We start from the raw sequence: 24,337 nt of genomic DNA, 5'->3' as shown, positions 1-24,337 counted from the left end.
GGCACGTGGGGCGGCCGAGCTGCGCCCTTGGCCCCGTGCCGGTGCCGGCGGCTGTGCCGTGCCGTGCGGGTACCGCGTGCCTGCGTGTGCCGCCGGCCGCGGTCGGGTGCCCTTTGGGTGTTTTCCCAGACGGTGGTTTTTTTTGGGGGGGGTGGTTAAGGGGGTGGCGTGTTGCCCCCCCCCCCAACCGCCGCCGGCACCGCGTGCCACCGGGAGGATTTTTTTTGGGGGGGGATGGAAGCATCGTCGTCTATGCCGGGGTGGGTGGTCGGCCCCGCCGCCGCCGCGGTCGCCCCATCCATCACCGGCGCTTGCGTCCGCGCCGAGGGGGCGGGAGGGGACGTGCGTCAGGCGCGGCCGGCGGTGACGCCGAGGGGGCCCGGCAGGATGCGGCCACGCGGTGCGGGGGCACCCACCGGCGCTGTGGCCGGGGCAGAACCCCCCCACCCCCCCTCAGACACCATCACCCCGCGGAGAGGCCGGCGGCAGCGGGCCGGAGTTGGCCGGTGGTGTTTGGGTGTGCCGGCGGCACACGTGCTCCCAGCTCGCTGCCGTGGCACCGGCACGTCCCGACACGTGTGTGCGGTGGCACCGGCACCGCCGTGTCATGTCATGTCACTGTCACGTCCCGACATGTGTGTGCGGTGGCACCGGCACCGCCGTCTCATGTCATGTCACCATTGTCACGTCCCGACACGCGTGTGCAGCGGCACCGGCACCGCCGTGCCACCAGCACTGCCGTGTCCTGCTGTGGGTCTGCGCAGTGGCACCGTCACCGCCATGTCACTGTCGTGTCACCGTCACGTCCTGACATGTGTGTGCGGTGGCACCGGCACCGCTGTGGCACCATGACATCACCGACACGTCCCGACACATGTGTGCGGTGGCACCGTCACCGCCGTGTCACCGTCACCACCACGTCCTGAGCCCCCCCCAGCTCCTGGGTGATGGGGTCCCCGCTCTGCCCCCCCCATGTCCCCCAGACTCCCCCCACCTCCCTGCACCCCCCAAGTGCCCGGGGTCCCCCCCACACCCCCCAACCCGCAGCCCCCCAATTCCCCCCCCCCCAGGGCTCCCCCCCCATAACCTGCCACCCGCACCCCCCCACCCCTGGGGGGGGGGGCAGACGCTGGCGTCAGCGGTGGCTTCACACAAACCCCCGGGTCACATCCCCCCCCCCACCGTGTCCGTCCGTCCGTCTGGGTGTCCGTGTCTCGTGTCCATCCCCCCCCACCTCCCCACCCCCGGGGGGGGGCGGCTTTGACGCAAATGCCCCCGGTCGGGGCAGGCCCAGGCTGACCGCAAGGGGCGGGGGGGGGGGGGGGGGGCTGGAGGCGAGCCCGGACGGACGGACGGACAGACAGAAGGACGGATGGACGGGAGAGCCTGGGGGCCGGAGGGCCGGCTGGCCGGCCGGGGGGGCGAGGGATGGGGGACCCCATGTGCACAGCAGGCGTGTGCATGCACAGGCACGTGTGTGTGCGCGCGTGAGAACACATATGTGCGTGTGTGTGAGAACACGTGTGTGCATGTGTGGTGCGTGAGAACAAGCGTGTGCACCTGTGTGTGCACGTGTGAGAGCATGCATGTGCATGTGTGTGGTGAACATGTGTGTGAGACCACACGTGTGCATTTGTGCGTGTGAACATGTGTGTGAGAACGTGTGTGAGACCACACCACAAGTGTGCACGTGTGTGTGAGAATGTGTGTGTGCACGCACACACACGTATGGGCACCACACCGTGCACACGGGTGTGTACTCGTGTGAGCACATATGTGCACATACAGGCATGCGTGTGCATGAATATCTGTGCCTGCGCAGGTGCCCGTCTGTACGGACACGTGTGTAGACGTGTAAACGCCTGTGTATGTACATGCCTGCATGTGCACTTGCGTGTGCATGGGTGCACACGCTCTAGGCATGTAAGTGCGCCCATGTACATGCACGTATGTAACCCACTACACACATGGACGCGTATATACACGTGTGGCTATAGGTACGGCGGTGGACGCATGTGGATGCACACGTGCACAGACGTGTGGATACATACCTGTGTGTCCGTGCACGTGCGTGTCCGTGCGCAGGCCTCTTCACACACACGTACGGCTGCGTGTCTGTCCACATGCGTGTGCACACGCGTGTGGGGGTTTGTATGTGCACCCGCTGGGGGGGAACGGGGGGATTTGGGGGCTCTGGGAGGGGATTTGGGGAGATTTGGGGGCTCTGGGAGGGATTTGGGCACTCTGAGGGGCTGGGGGGGGGAATTTGGGGGTTCTGGGGGAGGGTTGGGGTGAATTTGGGGGGGTTTGGGGGCTCTGGGGGCAAGTTAGAGGCTCTGAGGTGGATTTGGGGGCTCCAGGGGGGATTTGGGGTGTGATTTGGGGATTCAGGGAGGGATTTAGGGTGATTTGGGGGCTCTGAGGGTGGATTTAGGGGGGGGTTAGGGGCTCCAGGGGGGAATTTGAGGGGGTTTGGGGGGATTTGGGGGCTCCGGGAGGGGGATTTGAGGGGCTTGGGGGAGATTTGCGGGCTCTGGGGGGGATTTGGCAGGGTTTTGGGGGGATCTGGGGGCTCCGGGAGGGGTTTGAGGGGGATTTGGGGGATCCTGGGGGGATTCGAGGAGGTTTTGGGGGGATCTGGGGGCTCCGGGGGTGGAATTGAGGGGTTTGGGGAGGATTTGGGGGCTCCGGGGAGGGGGGTTGATGGGGATTTAGGGGCTCTTGGGGAGATTCGGAGAAGTTTTGGGGGGATTTGGGGGCCCCTGGGGGGGTTGAGGGGGATTTGGGGGCTCCTGGGGGCATTCGGGGGGGTTTTGGGGGGATTTGGGGGCATTTGGGGGCTCCGGGGGGGATTCGGGGAGGTTTTGGGGGGATTTGGGGAGGTTTTGGGGGGATTTGGGGGCTCTGGGGGGGATTCGGGGAGGTTTTGGGGGGATTTGGGGAGGTTTTGGGGGGATTCGGGGAGGTTTTGGGGGGATTTGGGAGGATTTGGGGGCTCCGGGGGCCCCCGCGGTCCCTGAGGCGAGGGGCGGGGCCGGGGCGGGGCTCTGAGGAGCGGTGACCCCTGGGGCGTGGCCACCCACCTGCGCGTTCTGATTGGCTCCCACTCTTCCCGCCGAAACCGCCTTTTCCCCGCCCTCCCCTTCCCCGCGATCTCGTGGCTCCCAACGACCACGCAGGGGGGGGCCGCGCGCGCCGGCGCGCACCGCGCTCTCATTGGCTCACGCACGCCGAGGCGGGAAAGGTTCACCCAATGGGAGAGGAGGATGGGCGCTGAGTGGGCGGGACGGGCTGTGAGGGAGGGGAAGGGGCGATGGCGGCCGTGGCGGTGAGGGCTCCCGGCCCGGGGGGAGCTCCGGGCGGCCATGAGGGGCTTGGGGACCGGGGACGGGGGTCCGGAACAAGGCCTGGCTCTGAGAAGGACCTTGTGAGGAGGCAGGTTGGGTTTCGGGGAACTCGTGGCATGGCTCTCCTCGTCCCCTCCACAGCGGTGAGGCTGGCCTGGCTTGTGTCCCCCCTCCAGGCCACCCGTGGGGACAGAGCTGGTGCCAGCCGTGAGCAGGGCTGGGGTGGGCACAGCTGAGCGTCTCCTTCCCCACAGGGATGCAGCGTGTCCCCTGCGACAGGAGGGGTACCTGGTGCTGTGGCCTAGCAGGCTCCTTTGACCGCCCCCCCCCCCCCCCCCATCACCAGCAGCGGCTGCCATGATGTGGGTGAGTCCCAAGGGCCTGGAGCTGCGGGGATCGGGGCTGCAGGGTGCCCTACACGGACGCTCAGCCAAGATTTGGGGGATGGAGGCCCCTTGCGGGGTCCTGACCCCACCGTCAATGCGGCGTCAGGCCTCTGACAGCAAAGGAATGGGACACCCCGGTCTTCAAGTCCCTCTGGGTGGGGCTGGGGGTGGCTCCCCAGCCTAGCGGGACTAGGGACCCCCACCTCAACTCCGCTTTTCCACCCCCAAATGCCTGGGCCGCTGCCCTCAGCCGTGCCCCTGCTCTGTGCCTGTCCCACCGTGGCCCTGCTTCTCTCCACGCCCCCCCCCCCCCAACCCCCCCAGCCTGGTTTCCTGGCCTGGCTCGCCCTTTCCTGTCGCCCCTCTGTCACCGCCACGAAGGGAAATCGCTGCTCGGTGACCGCGCTGCAGGCAGAGAGACAAAGGGGGAGACGCGGGACATGGGGCTGCGGCGCTGAGCTCTGGGGGGACACAACTGCTGCTGGGACCGAGCACCCGTGGGAGTTGGTAACAGCCGTGATTTGGGGACGAGGGGGGGTCCCGGCTCCTCTGCCCGGCATAGGGGTGAGCCCTGGCTGGGGGAACGCTTCCCCCCAGGGTGTCCTGTGGGGTGATGGGGTTTGGGGGTGTGGCGGGCAGGGTCCCCAATGTCCTTGACGTCCCCTATGTCCCTGCAGGAACGCCGTCGCCATGTTCCCGGAGGATCGCAAGGAGGGCAGCCCCCGTTTCGGGAAACTCCACTTCCCCGTCGGCCTCTGGATCAACTCCCCCAAGAAGCGCCTGGCCAAGATGAGCCGCCGGTGGCCCAGTGCCGGCTCCGTCAGGTGAGAGACCCCCACCCCACTTTTGCCATCCCCGGTGCCCCACAACCGCAACCCACGCCACCATAACCCCCCTCCCCGCCTGCAGATCGACCTCCTCGGACACGGCCAGCCGCGGCAGCGAGACGGTGGAGCTGCGTCCCCCCAGCAAAACCAAACCCTCACGCCACAAGCGTCTCTCCAACCTCTTCCACCGCAGCGGCGCCGGGACGGGCGCCGCCAGCGCCGGCGGGCGTTGGGCCAGTGAGAAGAAGCTGGCGGAGCTGGTGGACCCGGTACCCGAGGTCCTGGTGGGGGGGGAACAACCCCCTGGCCAGCGCCAGCTCCCCGGTATCCTCAAAATTTTTGGGGGGGACATCTCCCGGGGGGCCAACTACAAGAGCGTTTTGGCTACGCCGCGCTCCACCGCCCGGGAGCTGGTGCGGGAAGCTTTGGAACGTTACGGTTTGGCTCCGGAAGAGGGAACGTCGGGAGAATATGTGCTCTGCGACGTGGTGGGGCGCCCGGGGGGTCCCGGGGGGGCTTGGCAGGTGGAGCACCTGCGGCCGGTGGGCGACGCTGAGCGGCCCTTGGTGCTCCAGGACGTCTGGAAACCGAAAACCGGCTGCTCCCGGCGCTTCGAGATCCGCCGGCGGCAAGAGGTGGAGCGCGTCTGCGAGGGCGAGGACGCTGAGACCGCCGGTGAGTTCCCCCCACCCCGTCCTCAGTGGTGTCACCGGTGCCAGCGGCGGGTGGGTGACACTGTTGTCCCCATCCCCCCCCCCCCCCCCCCCCCCCCCCCCCCCCCCAGGCATCAACGCTCAGGCCCGGCGGCTGCAGAAGAGCCGCTCGCGGGCGGCATCGGGGGGCCCGGCTCCCCCCAAAGAACGCGCCGACAACCTCTCGCTGCGCCGCAGCATCAGCGACATGAACCTCAGCACCAAACGGCGACGGGAACGGAAGACGGTGTTGAGTGTGGCGGGGGGCGAAGCCGGGACCCCCCACAACCGACGAGGGACCCCCTGAAACCTCCCCTGGGGAGGGGGCAGCCGGTGAGGAGGAGGTGGGAGAGGGCGCCGGCCTGGAGCAGCTCTCGCAGTGCCTCATCCAGCCCCCCCAGCAGCACCCCTACTTCCTCCTGCTGCAGGGCTACGGCAAGCAGGTGAGTGGGGGGCACGTGGGGGGGCCCCCAAAGTTTATGCCCCACTTTCCTCACCCCCAAAGTGCCCTCTCCCTTTCCTCACCCCCCCAAGTGTTGTCCTCCCTTTCCCCACCCCCCAAAGTGTCACCCCCCCCCCCCCCTCTTTCCTCCCTGCCCCCCTCACCCCCTCTCCCACCCCGCAGGACTTTGTCATCTACGTGATGACCCGACCCCAACACGTCTTCGGCCGCCCCGAACGCCGGGGGGTCCCCGAAAAAACGGGGGGCTGCCTCGTCGACACCTTCCTCAACGCCCCCGACATCCTGCCACGCCACTGCCTGGTGCGGGCGGCCGAGGCGGGGGCCGATACCGCCGCCTCCCCCCCTACCGCCACCGTCCGGCCGTTTCGGGGGGCCCCCGTCACCCACAACGGAGCCCCCCTCTTGCGCCAAGCCCCCCTCAACCCCGGCGACCTGCTGGGGCTGGGCCAGCACTTCCTTTTCCTCTATAAGGACCCCCGGGGCACGGCGGAGGGGTCTCCCACCCCGCGCCCCCCCTGGCTCCCCCACGCCTGGCCCTCTCCCGGTTTGGTGGGGGCCCTGGGGTGCCCGGGGTGTGGGCGCTCCCCCCAGGAGCGGCAGGAGGCCCTGCGGAGCTGCCTGGAGAGCCCCCGGCCGGAGCTGCGGTACCGACCCCAGGAGGAGGAGGTTCTGCTGCGGGAGATCGTCCGGCTGCCAGAGGGATGCGGGACGGGAGCCGGAATGGGGGCGTTGGCCCCCGCTTTCCTTTTGGGATTGTGTTTGGAACACGCCGCCCGCGCCTTCCCGCCCGAGCGCTTCCCTGCGCTGCTCTCCCGCGTGGCTCTGCTCGTTAAGGAGACCGTCTGGGTAACGAGGGCGAGGACGTGGACGTTCGGCTGGGGGGGCGGTCACGGAGGGACGTGGGAGGATGCTGACCGGGGTTTCTGCCGGCAGGAGAAGATCAAGGAGATTGGAGATCGGCAGCCAGAGAAGTGAGTGACCCCCCTGCCCCAAACCCCCAGGGTGGGGGGACCTGTCTGCCCCCAACCCCCCCAGAACTGGACCCCCAAAGCCGGCTCTGATAAGGGGGACCCCACGGCCAGCCCTGGGGAGGATTGCCCTGATGGGGGGCACAGACCCCACAGGCGTTGGGTGTCCCGTGGGGTGACACCCCCCCCTTTCCCCCCTCCCCGCAGCCAGCAGGATGCGGCCCCCGCGTCGCTGAGCATGGAGGCGGTGGTGGCCGACCTGCGGCCCCTGATGCTCTGGCTGGCCAACGCCATGGAGCTGCTCAACTTGGCCCAGGGCCGCGTGCTGGAGCTGGAGAAGGAGCTGGAGCTGGAGGGTGAGCCCTCGGCACCCCCCGGGGGTGGGCAGGGGGTTGTGTCCCCTCCTGGCTTTGAGGGGTGACAGCCCCCCCTCACCCCGTTTCCCCCCCGTCCCCCTCCAGGCCCCTGCCAGGAGCTGACCGGCGACCTGGAGACCTGCGACGAGGCCATGGGCGTCCTGGACGAGGTGATCATGTCCACCTTCCAGCAGTCCGTCTACTACCTGACCAAGGTGAGCCCCCAAACCCCCCCCAAAACCCCTCTGTCACCCCCCCAACACCCCCCCATCTCACTTCTGTGCCCCCCTCCGCCACAGACGCTGTACTCGGCCCTGCCCGCCCTCCTGGAGAGCAACCCCTTCTCCGGGACCGGGGAGCCCAGCGCGGCGCAGGATCTGGGCAGCGTCCCCGAGGGCGTCCGTCCCACCCTGGCCGTCTACCAGGCCGCCCTGGAGCTGACGCGCGACTGCCAGCTGCACCCCGACCTGGTCTCCCAGACCTTCGGCTACCTCTTCTTCTTCTCCAATGCCTCCCTCTTCAACACCCTCATGGAGAAAGGTGGGGGTCGGCGCTGTGGGGCGGCACTCTGGGACGTGCCTCTGGGTCCTGGGTGTTCTTGGGGGGCTGTGGGATGTCTCTGTGGGTCCTCGGTGATCGCGGGGGGCTGTGGGACGTCTCTGTGGTTCTTGGTGGTCTCGAGGGGCTGTGGGACATCTCTGTGGGTCCTTGGTGGTCTCGGGGCGCTGTGGGACGTCTCTGTGGGTCATTGGTGTTCTTGGGCACATGTGGGACATCTCTGTGGGTCCTTGGTGGTCTCGAGGGGCTGTGGGACATCTCTGTGGGTCCTTGGTGGTCTCGGGGGGCTGTGGGACGTCTCTGTGGGTCATTAGTGTTCTTGGGCACATGTGGGACATCTCTGTGGGTCCCTGTTGCTCTTGGGGGGCTGTGGGACGTCTCTGTGGGTCCTTGGTGTCCTTGGGGGGCTGTGGGATGTTTCTGTGGGTCCTTGGTGGTCTCGGGGTGCTGTGGGACGTCTCTGTGGGTCATTGGTGCTCTTGGGCGCATGTGGGACATCTCTGTGTGTCCCTGTTGCTCTTGGGGGGCTGTGGGACATCTCTGTGGGTCCTTGGTGGTCTCGGGGGGCTGTGGGATGTCTCTGTGGGTCATTGGTGTTCTCGGGGGGCTGTGGGACGTCTCTGTGGGTCCTTGGTGCTCTTGGGGGGCTGTGGGACGTCTCTGTGGATCCTGGGTGTTCTTGGGGGGCTATGGGACGTCTCTGTGGGTCTCTGTGGGTCCTTGGTGTCCTTGGGGGGCTGTGGGATGTTTCTGTGGGTTCTTGGTGGTCTCGGGGGGCTGTGGGACATCTCTGTGGGTCCTTGGTGGTCTCGGGGTGCTGTGGGACGTCTCTGTGGGTCATTGGTGCTCTTGGGCGCATGTGGGACATCTCTGTGTGTCCCTGTTGCTCTTGGGGGGCTGTGGGACATCTCTGTGGGTCCTTGGTGTTCTCGGGGGACTGTGGGACGTCTCTGTGGGTCCTTGGTGCTCTTGGGGGGCTGTGGGACGTCTCTGTGGATCCTGGGTGTTCTTGGGGGGCTATGGGACGTCTCTGTGGGTCCTTGGTGGTCTCGGGGGGCTGTGGGATGTTTCTGTGGGTCCTTGGTGGTCTCGGGGGGCTGTGGGACATCTCTGTGGGTCCTTGGTGTCCTTGGGGGGCTGTGGGATGTTTCTGTGGGTTCTTGGTGGTCTCAGGGGGCTGTGGGACATCTCTGTGGGTCCTTGGTGGTCTCGGGGGGCTGTGGGATGTCTCTGTGGGTCATTGGTGTTCTCGGGGGGCTGTGGGACATCTCTGTGGGTCCTTGGTGCTCTTGGGGGGCTGTGGGACGTCTCTGTGGATCCTGGGTGTTCTTGGGGGGCTATGGGACGTCTCTGTGGGTCCTTGGTGTCCTTGGGGGGCTGTGGGATGTTTCTGTGGGTTCTTGGTGGTCTCGGGGGGCTGTGGGACATCTCTGTGGGTCCTTGGTGGTCTCGGGGTGCTGTGGGACGTCTCTGTGGGTCATTGGTGCTCTTGGGCGCATGTGGGACATCTCTGTGTGTCCCTGTTGCTCTTGGGGGGCTGTGGGACATCTCTGTGGGTCCTTGGTGTTCTCGGGGGGCTGTGGGACGTCTCTGTGGGTCCTTGGTGCTCTTGGGGGGCTGTGGGACGTCTCTGTGGATCCTGGGTGTTCTTGGGGGGCTATGGGACGTCTCTGTGGGTCCTTGGTGGTCTCGGGGGGCTGTGGGATGTTTCTGTGGGTCCTTGGTGGTCTCGGGGGGCTGTGGGACATCTCTGTGGGTCCTTGGTGTCCTTGGGGGGCTGTGGGATGTTTCTGTGGGTTCTTGGTGGTCTCAGGGGGCTGTGGGACATCTCTGTGGGTCCTTGGTGGTCTCGGGGTGCTGTGGGACGTCTCTGTGGGTCATTGGTGCTCTTGGGCGCATGTGGGACATCTCTGTGTGTCCCTGTTGCTCTTGGGGGGCTGTGGGACATCTCTGTGGGTCCTTGGTGGTCTCGGGGGGCTGTGGGATGTCTCTGTGGGTCATTGGTGTTCTCGGGGGGCTGTGGGACGTCTCTGTGGATCCTGGGTGTTCTTGGGGGGCTATGGGACGTCTCTGTGGGTCCTTGGTGTCCTTGGGGGGCTGTGGGATGTTTCTGTGGGTTCTTGGTGGTCTCGGGGGGCTGTGGGACATCTCTGTGGGTCCTTGGTGGTCTCGGGGTGCTGTGGGACGTCTCTGTGGGTCATTGGTGCTCTTGGGCGCATGTGGGACATCTCTGTGTGTCCCTGTTGCTCTTGGGGGGCTGTGGGACATCTCTGTGGGTCCCTGTTGCTCTTGGGGGGCTGTGGGACGTCTCTGTGGGTCCTTGGTGTCCTTGGGGGGCTGTGGGACGTCTCTGTGGATCCTGGGTGTTCTTGGGGGGCTATGGGACGTCTCTGTGGGTCCTTGGTGGTCTCGGGGGGCTGTGGGATGTCTCTGTGGATGCTGGGTGCTCTTGGGGGGCTGTGGGGCATCTCTGTGGGTCTGACGTCCCCCCCGAGCCCCCTCCCACCCTCTGTCCCTTGTCCCCCAGGCCAGGCCGCTGGGGCTGCCCTTCACCCCCAGTTTCCTCCCATTGTCCATACTGGGAGCTGCAGGAAGCTGCCTGTTTCCGTGAGCAGGAAGGGCAGGCAAGGGGGGGGGGTGCAGGCAGCACCCTGACCCCCTCCCCTTTGCTCTGTGTCCCCCCCACCCCACCCCCAGGCAGCGCCGGCCCCTTCTTCCAGTGGTGGCGGGCGGTGCGGATCCGCACCAACCTGGACCTGGTGCTGGACTGGCTGACGGGGCTGGGGCTGGGGGACATCGCCGGCGAGTTCTTCCGCAAGCTCTCGGCCACGGCCAACCTCCTCTGCACCCCCCGCAGCTGCCTCAGCAAGGTGGGGGGACGGACGGGGGGGATGGACAGGAGGACGGGGACGGGGCGATGGGAAGGGGTGGGGGGTGCCACGGGGATGCGGCAAGGGTAAGGGGCGCAGGGAACGTGGCGGGGACAGCGTGGGGGTGCTGGGGACGGCGAGAAGGGGTGCGGGGACGTGGGGACAGCGGGAAGGGGTGCGGGGACAGCGTGGGGATGTGGGGACAGCGAGAAGGGGCAGGGGACACCGTGGGGACAGTGAGAAGGGGTGCGGGGACATCGTGGGGACGTGGGGACAGTGAGGTGTGGGGACATAGGGACAGCGAGAAGGGGTGCGGGGAGGCTGTGGGGACAGTAAGAAGGGGTACAGGGACACAGCGGGGGCATGATAAGGACAAAGGACCTAGCGGGGACGCTGTGGGGACACGGGGACGATGACAAGGGGTGTGGGGTGCCAGGAGGACACGGCGAGGACAAGGGGGTGCGGGGACATGGGACACAGCGGGGACACGGGGACGGTGAGAAGGGGTGGGGGGACGCGATGGGGATGTGGGGACAGTGAGAGGGGGTGCGGGGACGACATGGGGACGGTGGGAAGGGGTGTGAGGACATCGTAGGGACGTGGGGACAGTGAGAACGGGTGTGGGGACACTGGGGATGGTGGGAAGGGGTTTGGGGACACCGTGGGGACGGTGGGAAGGGGTTTGGGGACACCGTGGGGACGTGGGAAGGGCTGCGGGGACCCAGGGCACAGGGCCACGGTGACGAGAAGGGACGCGGGGTGTGCAGGGACGTGGTGGTGGGGGCTCGGGCTGCGGGGGGCCGGTGGTGCCACGTGCGTCCCCTGACCCGTCCCCGACGCGTCCCCGCGTGTCCCCAGGCGACGTGGGCCCGGCTGCGGGCCGAGTACCCGGCGCTGTCCCCGGCGCAGCTGCACCACGTCCTCAGCCATTACCAGCTGGGGCTGGGCCGGCCCCCGCCGCCCGCCTGGAGCCCCCCCCCCGAGGAGCGCGAGCAGGTGGCCAGCGGTGAGTCGGTGACACCCGCCGCGGCGGTGGCACCCGCACCGGTTCCCCCCACCCCGGACCGTCACCCCCGCTTCGTCCCGCGCCCCTCCGATGGTCCCCGGCCCTTGTTCCCCATCCGCGACGGTGTCGCTGTCACCGTCACCGGCTCCTGCCCCGTGTCCCTGTCTCCATCCCTGTCCCGTGTCCCTGTCACCATCCCGTGTCCCTTGTTCCCGGCCCGTGATGGTGTCCCTGTCACCGTCACTGGCCCCTGCCCTGTGTCCCTGTCACCGTCCCGTGTCCCTTGTCCCCATCCTGCGACGGTGTCCCTGTCACTGTCCCGTTACCCTTGTCCCCATCTTGCGCCCTGTGTCCCTGTCACCGTCACTGGCCCCTGCCCCGTGTCCCTGTCACCGTCCCGTCCCCCTTGTCCCCATCCTGCGACGGTGTCCCTGTCACCATCACCGTCCCTTGTCCCCATCCCGCGCTCTGTGTCCCTGTCACCATCCCGTGTCCCTTGTCCCCGGCCCGTGATGGTGTCCCTGTCACTGTCACCGGCCCCTGCCCCGTGTCCCTGTCTCCATCCCCATCCTGTGTCCCTGTCACCATCGCATCCCCTTGTCCCCGTCCTGTGACGGTGTCCCTGTCCCCGTCCTGTCGCCCATGTCCCTGCCCTGCACCCCTTCTCCCTGTCCGTTTTGTCCCCATCCTGTACCCTGTGTCCCTGTCCCTTGTCCCCAGCCCCGTGTCCCCATCCTGCACCCCCTGTCCTGTCCCTATCCTGCATCCCCGTGTCCTTGTCCCCTGTCCCTGTCCTGCACCCCGTGTCCCCGTCCCTGTGTCCCCATCCCTGTCCTGCTCCCCCATCCCTGTGTCCCCAACCCACGCCCCATGTCCCTGTCTCGATCCCTGTGTCCCTGTCTTGATGTCCCTGTCCCTTATCCCCATCCCCGTCTCCCTGTCCCCATCTCCCTGTCCCCACACCCCCTGTCCCTGTGTCCCCCATCCCTGTCCCCACACCCCGTGTCCCCGTGTCCCCCTCCCTCGTCCCCATCCCAGTTCCCCCACCCCTGTCCCCCCCGTCCTCTCACGTCCCTGTGTCCCTGTCCCCATCCCATGCCCCGTCCCCCCCCCGTCCCCCTCCCATCTCTCCCCGTCCCCTGATCCATGCGTATCCGTGTGTCCCCCCCCCCCCAGGTGACATCTTCGAGAGCTTTTCGGAGCACCCCCCGCTGCTGCTGCCCAGCCAGGGCTTCCGCCTGCGCCCGGGGGAGCCCCTGGCCGAGGAGGGGGGGCTGCTGCGGCCCCTCTGCCGCCTGCGACGCCTCCTCTGGGACCTCGAGCAGGAGCGGGAGCCGGAGCCGAAGCCGGAGCCGGAGCGGGAGCCGAGCTCCCTGCCCGCCAACCAGCGCCCCCGCGCCCGGCAGGTGACCCCCTGACGCGGGGGGGGGCACACACACACACACACACACACACACACAAGGACGGGGACACCCCCCCACACCTCGGGGACCACCCCCACCCTGCCGTCACCCACCCCAGGGACCCCCCAGGGGCACGTGGAGGCGGTGGGGGGGCTGTTTGCGCCTGCAGGGATTCGCACGCGTGTCTGTTGCGGGGGAGTGTAAGGGGGGGGGGGTGTTGTGTCCCCCCCGAAATAAAGGCGACACGCCTGGCACACGCGTTGCACCCCCGTGGCTGAGTTCCGCTCACCCCCCCCCCCGGGTCTAACAGACCCCTGGGGGGTCCTGGACCCCGTGTTGGGGGTGGGGGGAGGTCCCAGCACCTCCTCTGTGTCGTGTCCCCCCCCCAAAAAAGAGTGACGTCACTGCCTGCTGACCCCCCCCCCCAGTCATGCAGCATTTGCTGAGTGAGGGTGGGGGAAGGGGGCGGGGCTATTAAGGGGGCGGGGTCGCCACGGGGCAGGGCACGCCCCCGTGGGAGGGGTGTGAGTCTGTGAGGGCGGGGCCTGAGGGGATCCCGAGGGTGGGTGGGAGGCGGGGCTTGGGGGCACGGCAGGGGTGGGGCACTGACTAGCACCGCCCCCAGGTCTGGCCACACCCCTCGGCAGGAAATGGGGGGGCTGCTCTTGGGGGCGTGGCCAGCGCTGCAGGGGGAACATGTGGGCGGGGCTGTACAGTGCAACCCACGCCCCCAGAGACAGCCTTTTAAAGGGAGATGCAAGCCCCGCCCCAAGGGGGCGTGCAAAGTGCAAGACCGGCCCTACAGGGGCGTGGCTTGGTGTAGGTCCCGCCCCCAGTCTCACCACAAGGCGGTGGCCCCCAGAGGGGCAGCGGCGGGGACGCATGACTCAAGCATCCGCCCCCAGAGACCCCCAAACTGCCTCGACCCCCTCAAATTGCCTCGCTGGGACCCCTCCCTCCCCAAATTACACCCTCCAGGGTCCCCTAAACTCCACCCCCCAGGACCCTCCCCCAGATTATACCCCCGGACCCCCCCCAAACTTCAGCTGACCCCGCCCCCCGGACCCCCAAACCCACGCTCCCACCCCTGGGCTCCCCCAAATTGCATTTCCATCCCCCCCCCCCCCCCCGGTCTGTCTCCACGGTAACGGGGCGGTCCCTGGCCCCTCCCCCGCGCAGTCTCACCGCTGGGAGGGAAGAGGGGCGGAGCGACCCAACCCGGAAGCCCCGCCTCCCCAGCCTGTCCCCGCCCACTCCTTCCCTTGCCCGCTGCCGGCGGCGAAGCAGCGACCCCCGCGGAGCCAATCAGAGTGCAGGACAGAGGGGAGTCCCGCCAGGTAAGATCCTCGCCCCCACGGCACCCTGGGGGCCGGGGGGGTGTCTCCCCCCCCCGTCAAGGGCACCCGGGTGTCCCGGGCCGCTCGCCCTGTCCCGTCCTGTCCCTTTAAGACTCGGCCTCAAACCGAACGTCATCGGCAGCGCACCCTCTGATTGGCTGAGCCACCGGAGGGGCGCGGCCTCTGCCCGCACGGCCTCTCGGCTTCTGATTGGCTCCCGGAGGAACGCGGCGCCGCCTCAGCAGTTCTATGATTGGCCAGTGGGGCTGGCGGCCGACTGAAGGGGTGGAGCCCGCCCCCTTGCGCTGGTTGGCTGGAGCAACCTCGGGGGCGTGGCCTCTGCCTGAGGGCGGAGCGGCACCTTCTGATTGGCTTGCGAGAGCCGACACTTGTCGATCGCTTTGGGAGAAGCCGATTGGCTGCCACGGGAGGGTGGCGGTGGCGATGCGCGGCCGCTGATTGGATGCCGGGGGTGTGGCTCTCACGTGACTCACCCGCGCTCCCGCGGCGGGGCGCGCCGCGTGTTTCCCGCGTGCAGCTTCGCGCCCGCGAAGGGGCCACGAGGGCGGGGCGGGGCGGGGGCGGCTCCCCCCGCGCGCGCGCGCGCGCACAGAGCCCCGCCCCCTCCGGTCACGTGCCTTCCGCCTCCCGCGCAGGCGCAGTTCGCAGACGCGCCGCCATGGCCGCCCCTCGCCTGGGCCGCCTCTGCCCCGGCAGCTCCATGTTGTTCCTCTGCGACATGCAGGAGCGATTCCGCCATTCCGTCGCCTTCTTCCCCCAAATCGTCACCGCCGCCGCCCGCGTCCTTCAGGTGCCACGCCCCACCCCGGCCACGCCCCACGCAGCCCCGCCCCCAATCCCCGGGACACACCGGCACCCCCCCCCACACACAAACCCACCGCCCGCCCCAAGGACCCCCCCAGTCCCTGGGATCCCGGTGTCCAGCACTCGCGGAGCCCGCAGGACCCCCTGCTCCCCACCACGGAGCCCCCCCCAGCCCCTGGGACCCCACCCCAGAGTGTGGCACCCCTCGACCCCCCCCAAAACCCGTGGGACCCCCGGGTCTGGGCCCCACTCACCCTCTAGGACCCTGACATCTGGTCCCCATTGACCCCCCCAAAACCCGTGGGACCCCCGGGTCTGGGCCCCACTCACCCCCTCGGGGACTGTGGGACCCCGGCATGTGAGTCCCACTGACCCCCCCACCCACCCTGGGACACCCCCTGTCTGCCCCCCCCTGGGACCCCAGTATCTGCTCCCACTGACCCCCCCCCCCCCCCCCCCCCCCCCAGTTCTTGGGACCCCAAAATCGAGGCCCCGCAGACGCTCTGGGACCCCAGTGCCCGGACCCCGCTGACCCCGGTGTCCGGGCTCCACTTGCCCCCGCCAAGTCCCTGGGACCCCCCTATCTGGGCCCCCCTGATCGCCCCCCACCCGAAACCCAGGACCCCAGCACCCAGGTGCCCCCCCCCCCCCCCCGGCACCCCACACTGACGGAGCGTTGCCGACAGGGCTGCCGGGAGCTGGGGGTGCCGGCGGTGGTGACGGAGCAGCGCCCGGAGGTGCTGGGGCCCACGGTGCCCGAGCTGGGGGCCCACGACCTCCCCAAGCACCCCAAGACCTGTTTCAGCATGGTGGTCCCGGCCGTGGAGGCCGAGCTGCGGGCGCGCCCCCACCTCACCTCCGCCCTCCTCTGCGGCATCGAGACCCAGGCCTGCATCTTGGTGAGGGGACCCCGGTGGATGCGGGGGGGGGGTCCCAGGCATCTGGGGGGCCCCTGGCATCTGGGGGGGGACCCAGCTGTCCAGGGGATGGGGAGGGGTCCCAGGCATCTGGGGGTTGGGGGGGGGGTCTCAGGCATCCAGGAGGGACCAAGGGGTCAAGTGAGTTGGGGGGGGGGGGTCCCAGGCGTCTGGGGGGTTTCTGGGGGGTCCCAGGCATCCAGGAGGGACTAAGGGGTCTGGGGGGTTGGGGGGGGGGGGTCCCAGGCATCTGGGACGCCCCCCCCACCCCCCCGCAGGGAGGGTTGACCCTCAGTTTTTAGGGGTGCAGGGGGGAGTTCGGGCACCACAGGGGGACGATGCCCCAGGTCAGTGGCCTGGGTCCCACAGTGGGGGGGTGAAACGTGAGCGCTTCTTCCCCCCCCCCCCCCCCCAGCACACGGCGCTGGATCTGCTGGAGAGGGGCCTGGACGTGCACGTGGTGGTGGACGCCTGCTCCTCCCGCAGGTGGGCGGCTGGGGGGGGCAAGGGGGCACCTGGAGGGGGGGATATGGGGGTGTTAAGGGGTGCTGGGGGGGGGGCAATGGGAGAGGCCGGGGGGAATGGGGGGGCAGTGAGGGGGGAAGAGGGATGCTGGGGGGCTCTGAGGGGGCACCTGGGGGGGAATATGGGGCTGGGGGGGGCAATGGCGGGGGGGTTATGGGGTCTGGGGGGGCACCTGGAGGGGGGATATGGGGAGTGGGGGGCACCTGGGGGGGGATTTGGTGTCTGGGGGGGCACCTGGGGGGGGGATATGGGGAGTGGGGGGCAATGGCGGGGGGGGACATGGGGTCTGGGGAGGGATATGGGGCTGGGGGGGGGGTCGTGACCCCGGTGCCCCCCCCCCAGCCAGGTGGACCGGCTGGTGGCGCTGGGGCGGCTGCGGCAGAGCGGGGCCTTCCTCACCACGGCCGAGAGCGTCCTCCTCCTCCTGCTGCGCGACGCCGCCCACCCCCGCTTCCGCCAGGTGCGCCGGACACGCCCCCGACACGCCCCCGACACGCCCCCTTGAGCGCACGCCCCGCCCCACTCAGCCCCCTCCGGGCCGGTGGCCACGCCCACCAGGAGGGCGTCCCCGCCCACTCGGCGGGGTTGGCCACGCCCACCCCGTGGCGCACATCGAGCCCTGCCCACCAACTCGAGCTGGCCACGCCTACTCTGTAGCTCCACCTACCTGGCGGGCTGGCCCCGCCCACCAGGGAAGCCCTCGGTGCTGCCTGTTGGCCACGCCCCTTCCCCGGGTAGCCACGCCCCTTTCCTCATTAAGGGGCTCATTAAGGGGTCGAGGGGGTCTTTAGCGGGTCCCTTACTGGGGCGTTACTGGTTCCTTACCAGTAATGGCTGATACGGTACTGGTTCGTTAGCGGGTTCGGTACTGGTTCGTTAGCGGGTTCGTTACTGGTTCGTTACCAGTTCGTTAGTGGGGTCGTTACTGGTTCATTAGCAGGTTCCTCACTGGTCTGATACTGGTTTGTTAGTGGGTTCGTTACTGGCCCGTTAGCAGGTTCATTAGTGGGTTCCTCGCTGGTTTGTTAGTGGGTTCATTAGCGGACTCGTTACTGGTTCGTTAGCGGGTTCGTTAGCGGACTCGTTCCTGGTTTGTTAGCGGGCTCATTAGCAGGCTTGTTACTGGTTCGTTAGCAGGCTTGTTACTGGTTCGTTAGCGGGTTTGTTAGTGGGCTCGTTACTGGTTTGTTAGTGGGCTCGTTACTGGTTCGTTAGTGGGTTCGTTAGCGGGTTCGTTACTGGTTCGTTAGCAGTTCGGCTGCCGGTCAGGGCGGGTCGGTCGGGGGCTCGTTAGGGGCTGGTTGGGGCTGGTGATGGGTTGGTTAGTGGGTTGGTTGGGGCCGGTTATGGGCTGGTTATGGGCTGGTTGGGGCCGGCAGTGGGTTGGTTAGGGCTGGTGATGGGTTGGTTAGGGCTGGTGACGGGTTGGTTAGGGCTGGTTGGGGCCGGCGGTGGGTTGGTTAGGGCTGGTGACGGGTTGGTTAGGGCTGGTTGGGGCCGGCGGTGGGTTGGTTAGGGCTGGTGACGGGTTGGTTAGGGCTGGTTGGGGCCGGCGGTGGGTTGGTTAGGGCCAGTGACGGGTCGGTTAGGGCTGGTTGGGGCCGGTGGTGGGTTGGTTAGAGCTGGTGACGGGTTGGTTAGGGCCGGTGACGGGTTGGTTAGGGGCTGGTTGGGGCCGGCAGTGGGTTGCTTAGGGCCGGTGACGGGTTGGTTAGGGCTGGTTGGGGCCGGTGGTGGGTTGGTTAGGGCCGGTGACGGGTTGGTTAGGGCCGGTTGGGGCCAGCGGTGGGTTGGTTAGAGCTGGTGATGGGTTGGTTAGGGCCGGTGATGGGTTGGTTAGGGCTGGTTGGGGCCGGTGGTGGGTTGGTTAGGGCCGGTGACGGGTTGGTTAGGGCTGGTTGGGGCCGGCGGTGGGTTGGTTAGGGCTGGTGAGGGGTTGGTTATGGGCTGGTTGGGGCCGGTGGAGGGTTGGTTAGGGCCGGTGACGGGTTGGTTAGGGCTGGTTGGGGCCGGTGGTGGGTTGGTTAGAGCTGGTGACGGGTTGGTTAGGGCCGGTGACGGGTTGGTTATGGGCTGGTTGGGGCCGGCGGTGGGTTGGTTAGGGCCGGTGACGGGTTGGTTAGGGGCTGGTTAGGGCCGGTGACGGGTTGGTTAGGGCCGGTTGGGGCCGGCGGTGGGTTGGTTAGGGCCGGTGAGGGGTTGGTTAGGGGCTGGTTGGGGCCAGCGCTCGTTAGCGCCGCTCGTTAGCGCCGCTCTCGTTGCAGGTGCTGCAGCTGGTGAAGGAGCCGGTGGCGGACAGCGGGCTGCTGCCGCCCCTGCTGGGGGGGCTCTGAGCCTCCCCCCGACCAGGGGCAATAAACGCCCCCGACCCGGCTGAGTGTCTGCGGGTGAATGGGGGGGGTCCCCATTGACCCCCCCCCCGATCGACGGCCGCCTCGCCCTGCGGCCCCGCCCCCCCCTTTTCTTAATGAAGCCGGAGGGGGGGGGGGGCTGGGCTGGTGGGAAAAAAGGGGGGGGCGCAGACCACGCCCCCCACCCCCATTGGCTGCGCTCAGCCAATCCGTGGCCGCCCCCTCCATCTCCCCCCCCCCCCCCCCCAATTCTCCCCCCCTCCCCCCCCCTCCCGTGGGAGCTGCCGCTGGATCCCGCCGGGGGCCGCGAACCGCGGGGGCTCCGCACCGGGGACCCCCCCGGCACCGGGAACCCCCCCGCCCCGGGGAACCCCCGGACCCCCCCGGCCCCGAGACCCCCCCGCGCCCCCCCCCCCCCCGCGTTCGTGTGCGGTGAGTGGCGGCGTGTGCGCGTGTCCCCGAATCCCGGGGGGTCGGTCGCCATGGGGATTGGGGGGGGGGGGGGACACACACGGCGGTTTGGGCGGGTGAGCGTGCGACACCGGCGGCGGCAGCGTGACGGTGAGTGTGTCGCACGCCCGCGCGTGCCATGCCGGGTGCGTGACGGCGGCGCCGGGCACACACGTGTGTGTGGTGGCGAGCGAGCGTGTGACACGGGCGGGGGGGGGGGACAGCGGCAGCACGTGTGCGACGGCGAGCGTGTGACACGGAGCGTGACAGAGATACAGCTCGTGTGACGGCGAGCGTGCGACACCGACAGTGAGTGTGTGACAGAGCGTGACACCGATACCACACGTGTGACGGCGAGTGTGCGACACTGACAGTGTGACTGTGACACGGAGCGTGACACCGATACTGCACGTGTGACGGTGAGTGTGCGACACCGACAGCGAGCATGTGACACGGAGCGTGACACCGATACTACCTGTGTGACGGCGAGTGTGCGACACCGACAGCGTGAGTGTGACATGGAGCGTGACACCGATACCGTATGTGTGACAGCGAGTCTGCGACACCGACAGCGTGAGTGTGACAGTAATACCGCATGTGTAATGGTGAGTGTGCGACAGCGACAGTGTGAGTGTGACATGGAGCGTGACACCGATACCACACGTGTGACGGCGAGTGTGCGACACCGACAGCGAGCGTGTGACACGGAGTGTGACAGCGATACTGCATGTGTGACAGCGAGTGTGCGACACTGACAGCATGTGACAGCGATACCGCATGTGTGACAGTGAGTGTGCGACACCGACAGCGTGAGCGTGATGTGGAGTGTGACACCAGTACCGCACGTGTGACGGCGAGTGTGTGACACCGACAGCGAGCGTGTCACACAGACCATGACACTGATACCGCACGTGTGACGGTGAGTGTGTGACTCCGACAGCGTGTGACAGCAATACCACACACCGACAGCGTGAGTGTGACACCAATACTGCACGTGTGACGGCGAGTGTGCGACACCGACAGCGAGCGTGTGACACGGAGTGTGACAGCGATACCGCACGTGTGACAGCGAGTGTGCGCACCGACAGCGTGTGACAGCGATACCGCACGTGTGACAGTGAGTGTGCGACACCGACAGCGTGAGCGTGACGTGGAGCGTGACACCGGTACCGCACGTGTGACGGCGAGTGTGTGACACCGACAGCGTGTGACAGCAATACCACACACCGACAGCGTGAGTGTGACAGCAATACCACACGTGTGACGGCGAGTGTGCGACACCAACAGTGTGAGTGTGACACGGAGCGTGACACCGATACTGCACGTGTGACGGCGAGTGTGTGACACCGACAGCGTGAGCGTGACAGCGATACCGCACGTGTGACGGCGAGTGTGCGACACCGACAGCGAGCGTGTGACACGGAGTGTGACAGCGATACCGCACGTGTGACGGCGAGCGTGCGACAGCGACAGCGCGCGTGTGACCCTGCCGCGGGTGCGCGAGACGGAGCGTGAGGCCGACGCCGCGTGCGACGCCGAGCGCGCGACGCACGACGGAGACGCCGGGCGCGGCACGCGTGTGCTGGTGGGCGTGTCGGCGCGCGCACACGCGTGTGCGTGTCGATCGGGGGGGGGGGGGGGGGGGGGGATGGGCCGCCGTTGCCGTGGAACCGTCGCCGTGGCGACGGGGGAGGCTGCCGTGGCGACCGGGAGCGGGGGAGGGGACGGATGCCCGGGTCGTGTGTGTGTGTCCCCCCCCCCCCGCGGGGGGGGGGGGGGGGTCTGCACCCCAAAATGAGACCGAGGCATTGTGGGTAATTGGGGGGGGGGGGGCTGCAAACCATCCTGGGTAATGGGGTGACCCCCATCCCCCCCCGACAGGAGCAGCCTCGGGGCGAAGCTGACGACCCCCCCGTTCCTGCTGGGGACCCCCCCATTTGGGGACCCCCCTCCCCCTCATTAGGGACCCCCTCCCCCAATCTGGGTGCCCCGTTCCCTCCCCCACCCCTAATTAACCTCCCCCTCCCCCCGCCAGCCCCCCACTCCATCACCCTCCTGCTAATCAGGGGACGGACCCCCCCCAATTAGGGACCCCCCCCCCAATTAGGGACCCCCCCCCAATTAGGGCCCCCCCCCAATTAGGGACACCCCAATTAGGGCCCCCCCCCAATTAGGGACACCCCCTTTCCCCTCCCCTCCCCACCACCCCCTCCCCCATCCCGGGGACCCCTTTCCCCTCCCCTAATCCCCCCCTCCCCTCTCCAAATCTCCCCCCTTCCCGTAATTTGGGGACCCCCGCCAATTTGGGGACTCCCCCCCAATTTAGGGACCCCCCCCAATTTAGGGACTCCCCCCCCCCCAATTTGTGGACTCTCCCCTAATTTGGTGGCTGCCCCCCAATTTGGGGAGTCCTCCCCCAATTTGGAGACCCCCTCCTAATTTGGGGACTCCCCCCAATTTGGGGACTCCCTCCCCCCAATTTGGGTACCCCTCCCAACTTGGGTACCCCTTCCCCCCAATTTGGGTACCCCCCCCAATTTGGGTACCCCCTCCTCCCAATTTGGGGCCTCCCCCTCCAATTTGGGTCCCCCCCAATTTGTGCACCCCCTCCTAATTTGTGCACCCCCTCCTAATTTGAGTACCCCTCCCAACTTGGGTACCCCTCCCAATTTGGGTACCCCCCCCAATTTGGGTACCCCCTCCCCCCAATTTGGGTACCCCTCCCAATTTGGGTACCCCCTCCCCCCAATTTGGGTACCCCTCCCAATTTGGGTACCCCCTCCTCCCAATTTGGGTACCCCTCCCAATTTGGGTACCCCCTCCCCCCAATTTGGGTACCCCTCCCAATTTGGGTACCCCCCTCCTCCTAATTTGGGGCCTCCCCCTCCAATTTGGGTCCCCCTCCTAATTTGTGCACCCCCTCCTAATTTGTGCACCCCCTCCTAATTTGAGTAACCCCCCCCAATTTGGGTACCCCTCCCAATTTGGGTACCCCCTCCTCCCAATTTGGGTACCCCCCCCAATTTGGGTACCCCCTCCCCCCAATTTGGGTACCCCTCCCAATTTGGGTACCCCCTCCTCCCAATTTGGGGCCTCCCCCTCCAATTTGGGCCCAGCCCCCCCACTTTAGCGCCCCCCCCACCATGCACCCCATGGTGCCCCCCCTCCTCTGCGCCGCCCTGGCCGCCCTCCCCCTCCCCAGCCCGTCCCGCGTCGCCCCTTCCCCACCTTCCTCCCCCTCCGCCCCCCAGCAGGGCGACCCCCCGGGGGGGTCCCGTCCCCCCCCCCCCCCGCCGCCCCCCGAGCTGTGCCAGGGCTACTACGACGTGACGGGCCAGTTCGACGCCGCCTTCAACTGCTCGACGGGCGCCTTCCGCTTCTGCTGCGGCACGTGCCACTACCGCTTCTGCTGCGAGCACCGCGCGCGGCGCCTCGAGCAGCGCCGCTGCGCCAACCTGCGCTCCCCCGCCTGGGCGCGGGCCGCCACCAGCGACCCCCGACCCCCCGCCGCCCCCGCCGCCGCCGCGCGGGACGACGGCGGCGACGGCGGCGGCGGCGGCGGCCACGGCGGCACGGCCTACGTGGTCTGCGGCGCGGTCAGCTTGGCCTTGGCGGTGGCGGTGGCCGCCAGGGCGGCGTTGGGGAGAGCGGCCGCCGGCGCGGGCGGGGGGCAGGGGGACGGAGCCAGGTGGGGATGGGGGGGGGGGGATGATGGGGGAGGGGGGCGATGGGGGGGGGGGGGACGATGGGACGATGGAGATGATGGAGATGGGACGATGGGGATGGGACGATGGGGATGGGACGATGGGGATGGGACGATGGAGATGGGGACGATGGGGATGGGATGATGGGGACGATGGAGATGATGGAGATGGGACGATGGGGATGGGACGATGGGGACGATGGAGATGGGGACGATGGGGATGGGACAATGGAGACAATGGAGATGGGACAATGGGGATGGGGACGATGGAGATGGGACGATGGGGATGGGACGATTGGGACGATGGAGATGGGGACAATGGGGATGGGGACGATGGAGATGATGGGGATGATGGAGATGGGACAATGGCGATGGGACGACGGAGATGGGACAATTGGGACGATGGAGATGGGACGATGGCGATGGGATGATGGGGACGATGGAGATGGGACGATGGGGATGGGACAATGGAGACAATGGAGATGGGACAATGGGATGATGGAGATGGGACGATGGAGATGATGGAGATGTTGGCGATGGGACGATGGCAATGGGACAATGGAGATGGGACAATGGAGATGGGACAATTGGGACGATGGAGATGGGACAATGGCGATGGGATGATGGGGACGATGGAGATGAGACGATGGGGATGGGGACAATGGGGATGGGGACGATGGAGATGGGACAATGGGGATGATGGGGACAATGGGGATGATGGGGATGGGGACGATAGGGATGGGACAATGGGGATGGAACGATGGAGATGGGACAATGGGGACGATGGGGATGGGACAATGGGGATGGTACAATGGGGATGGGGATGATGGGGATGATGGAGATGGGACAATGGCGATGGGACGATGGGGACGATGGAGATGGGACGATGGGGATGATGGAGATGGGACGATGGGGATGGGACAATGAAGACAATGGAGATGGGACAATGGGATGATGGAGATGGGACGATGGAGACGATGGGGATGGGACGATGGAGATGATGGAGATGATGGAGATGGGACGATGGGGACGATGGGGATGGGACAATGGGGATGGGATGATGGGGATGGGACGATGGGGATGGGATGATGGGGATGGGGACGATCGGGGTGGGATGATGGGGACAGTGGAGATGGGACAATGGGGATGGGGATGATGGGGATGATGGAGATGGGACAATGGCGATGGGACAATGGGGACAATGGAGATGGGACAATGGGGACAATGGAGATGGGACAATGGAGATGGGATGATGGGGATGGGACAATGGGGACGATGCAGATGGGACAATGGGGATGATGGGGATGGGGACAATGGAGATGGGACAATGGGGATGGGGACGATGGGGATGGG

General features: G+C 67.7%; 2 protein-coding genes across 3 annotated transcripts; both read left to right on the top strand.

Moving 5' to 3' along the window:
• The first annotated feature begins 4,164 nt into the window (after nt 1-4,164).
• Nucleotides 4,165-13,130, top strand: RASIP1 (Ras interacting protein 1). Its single transcript, XM_049793137.1, has 13 exons — nt 4,165-4,240; nt 4,411-4,557; nt 4,643-5,235; nt 5,345-5,499; nt 5,549-5,695; nt 5,878-6,561; nt 6,649-6,686; nt 6,891-7,039; nt 7,145-7,254; nt 7,339-7,579; nt 10,295-10,467; nt 11,326-11,473; nt 12,650-13,130. Exons 2-13 carry the CDS (start codon nt 4,424-4,426, stop codon nt 12,889-12,891), a joined length of 2,814 nt encoding a protein of 937 aa, XP_049649094.1. The 5' UTR covers nt 4,165-4,240; nt 4,411-4,423; the 3' UTR covers nt 12,892-13,130.
• A 989-nt stretch (nt 13,131-14,119) lies between these two features.
• On the top strand, nt 14,120-18,922 carry ISOC2 (isochorismatase domain containing 2). Of its 2 annotated transcripts, none has more exons than XM_049793134.1 (6): nt 14,120-14,213; nt 14,870-15,024; nt 15,725-15,937; nt 16,371-16,441; nt 16,827-16,940; nt 18,745-18,922. In XM_049793134.1, exons 2-6 carry the CDS (start codon nt 14,893-14,895, stop codon nt 18,758-18,760), a joined length of 546 nt encoding a protein of 181 aa, XP_049649091.1. In that variant the 5' UTR covers nt 14,120-14,213; nt 14,870-14,892; the 3' UTR covers nt 18,761-18,922. The 2 variants fall into 2 exon arrangements, with proteins under 2 accessions (XP_049649091.1, XP_049649090.1); XM_049793133.1 differs by having other exon boundaries at nt 16,823-16,940.
• The last annotated feature ends 5,415 nt before the right edge of the window (nt 18,923-24,337 follow it).

This window comes from Accipiter gentilis, chromosome 36 (assembly GCF_929443795.1).
Source record: "Accipiter gentilis chromosome 36, bAccGen1.1, whole genome shotgun sequence".
Taxonomy (NCBI): Eukaryota; Metazoa; Chordata; class Aves; order Accipitriformes; family Accipitridae; genus Astur; species Astur gentilis.
This window is presented reverse-complemented; position numbering and strand designations above follow the sequence as displayed.

Bases quoted from the DNA above. Each gene is read 5' to 3' on its own strand.
- ISOC2 (XM_049793133.1), top strand. From the start codon at position 14,893: ATGGCCGCCCCTCGCCTGGGCCGCCTCTGCCCCGGCAGCTCCATGTTG. The intron at 16,442-16,822 runs GTGGGCGGCTGG...CCCCCCCCCCAG, and splicing joins GACGCCTGCTCCTCCCGCAG to CCAGGTGGACCGGCTGGTGG. The intron at 16,941-18,744 runs GTGCGCCGGACA...CTCTCGTTGCAG, and splicing joins CCCACCCCCGCTTCCGCCAG to GTGCTGCAGCTGGTGAAGGA.
- RASIP1 (XM_049793137.1), top strand. From the start codon at position 4,424: ATGTTCCCGGAGGATCGCAAGGAGGGCAGCCCCCGTTTCGGGAAACTC. The intron at 6,562-6,648 runs GTAACGAGGGCG...TTCTGCCGGCAG, and splicing joins TCGTTAAGGAGACCGTCTGG to GAGAAGATCAAGGAGATTGG. The intron at 7,040-7,144 runs GTGAGCCCTCGG...GTCCCCCTCCAG, and splicing joins GAAGGAGCTGGAGCTGGAGG to GCCCCTGCCAGGAGCTGACC.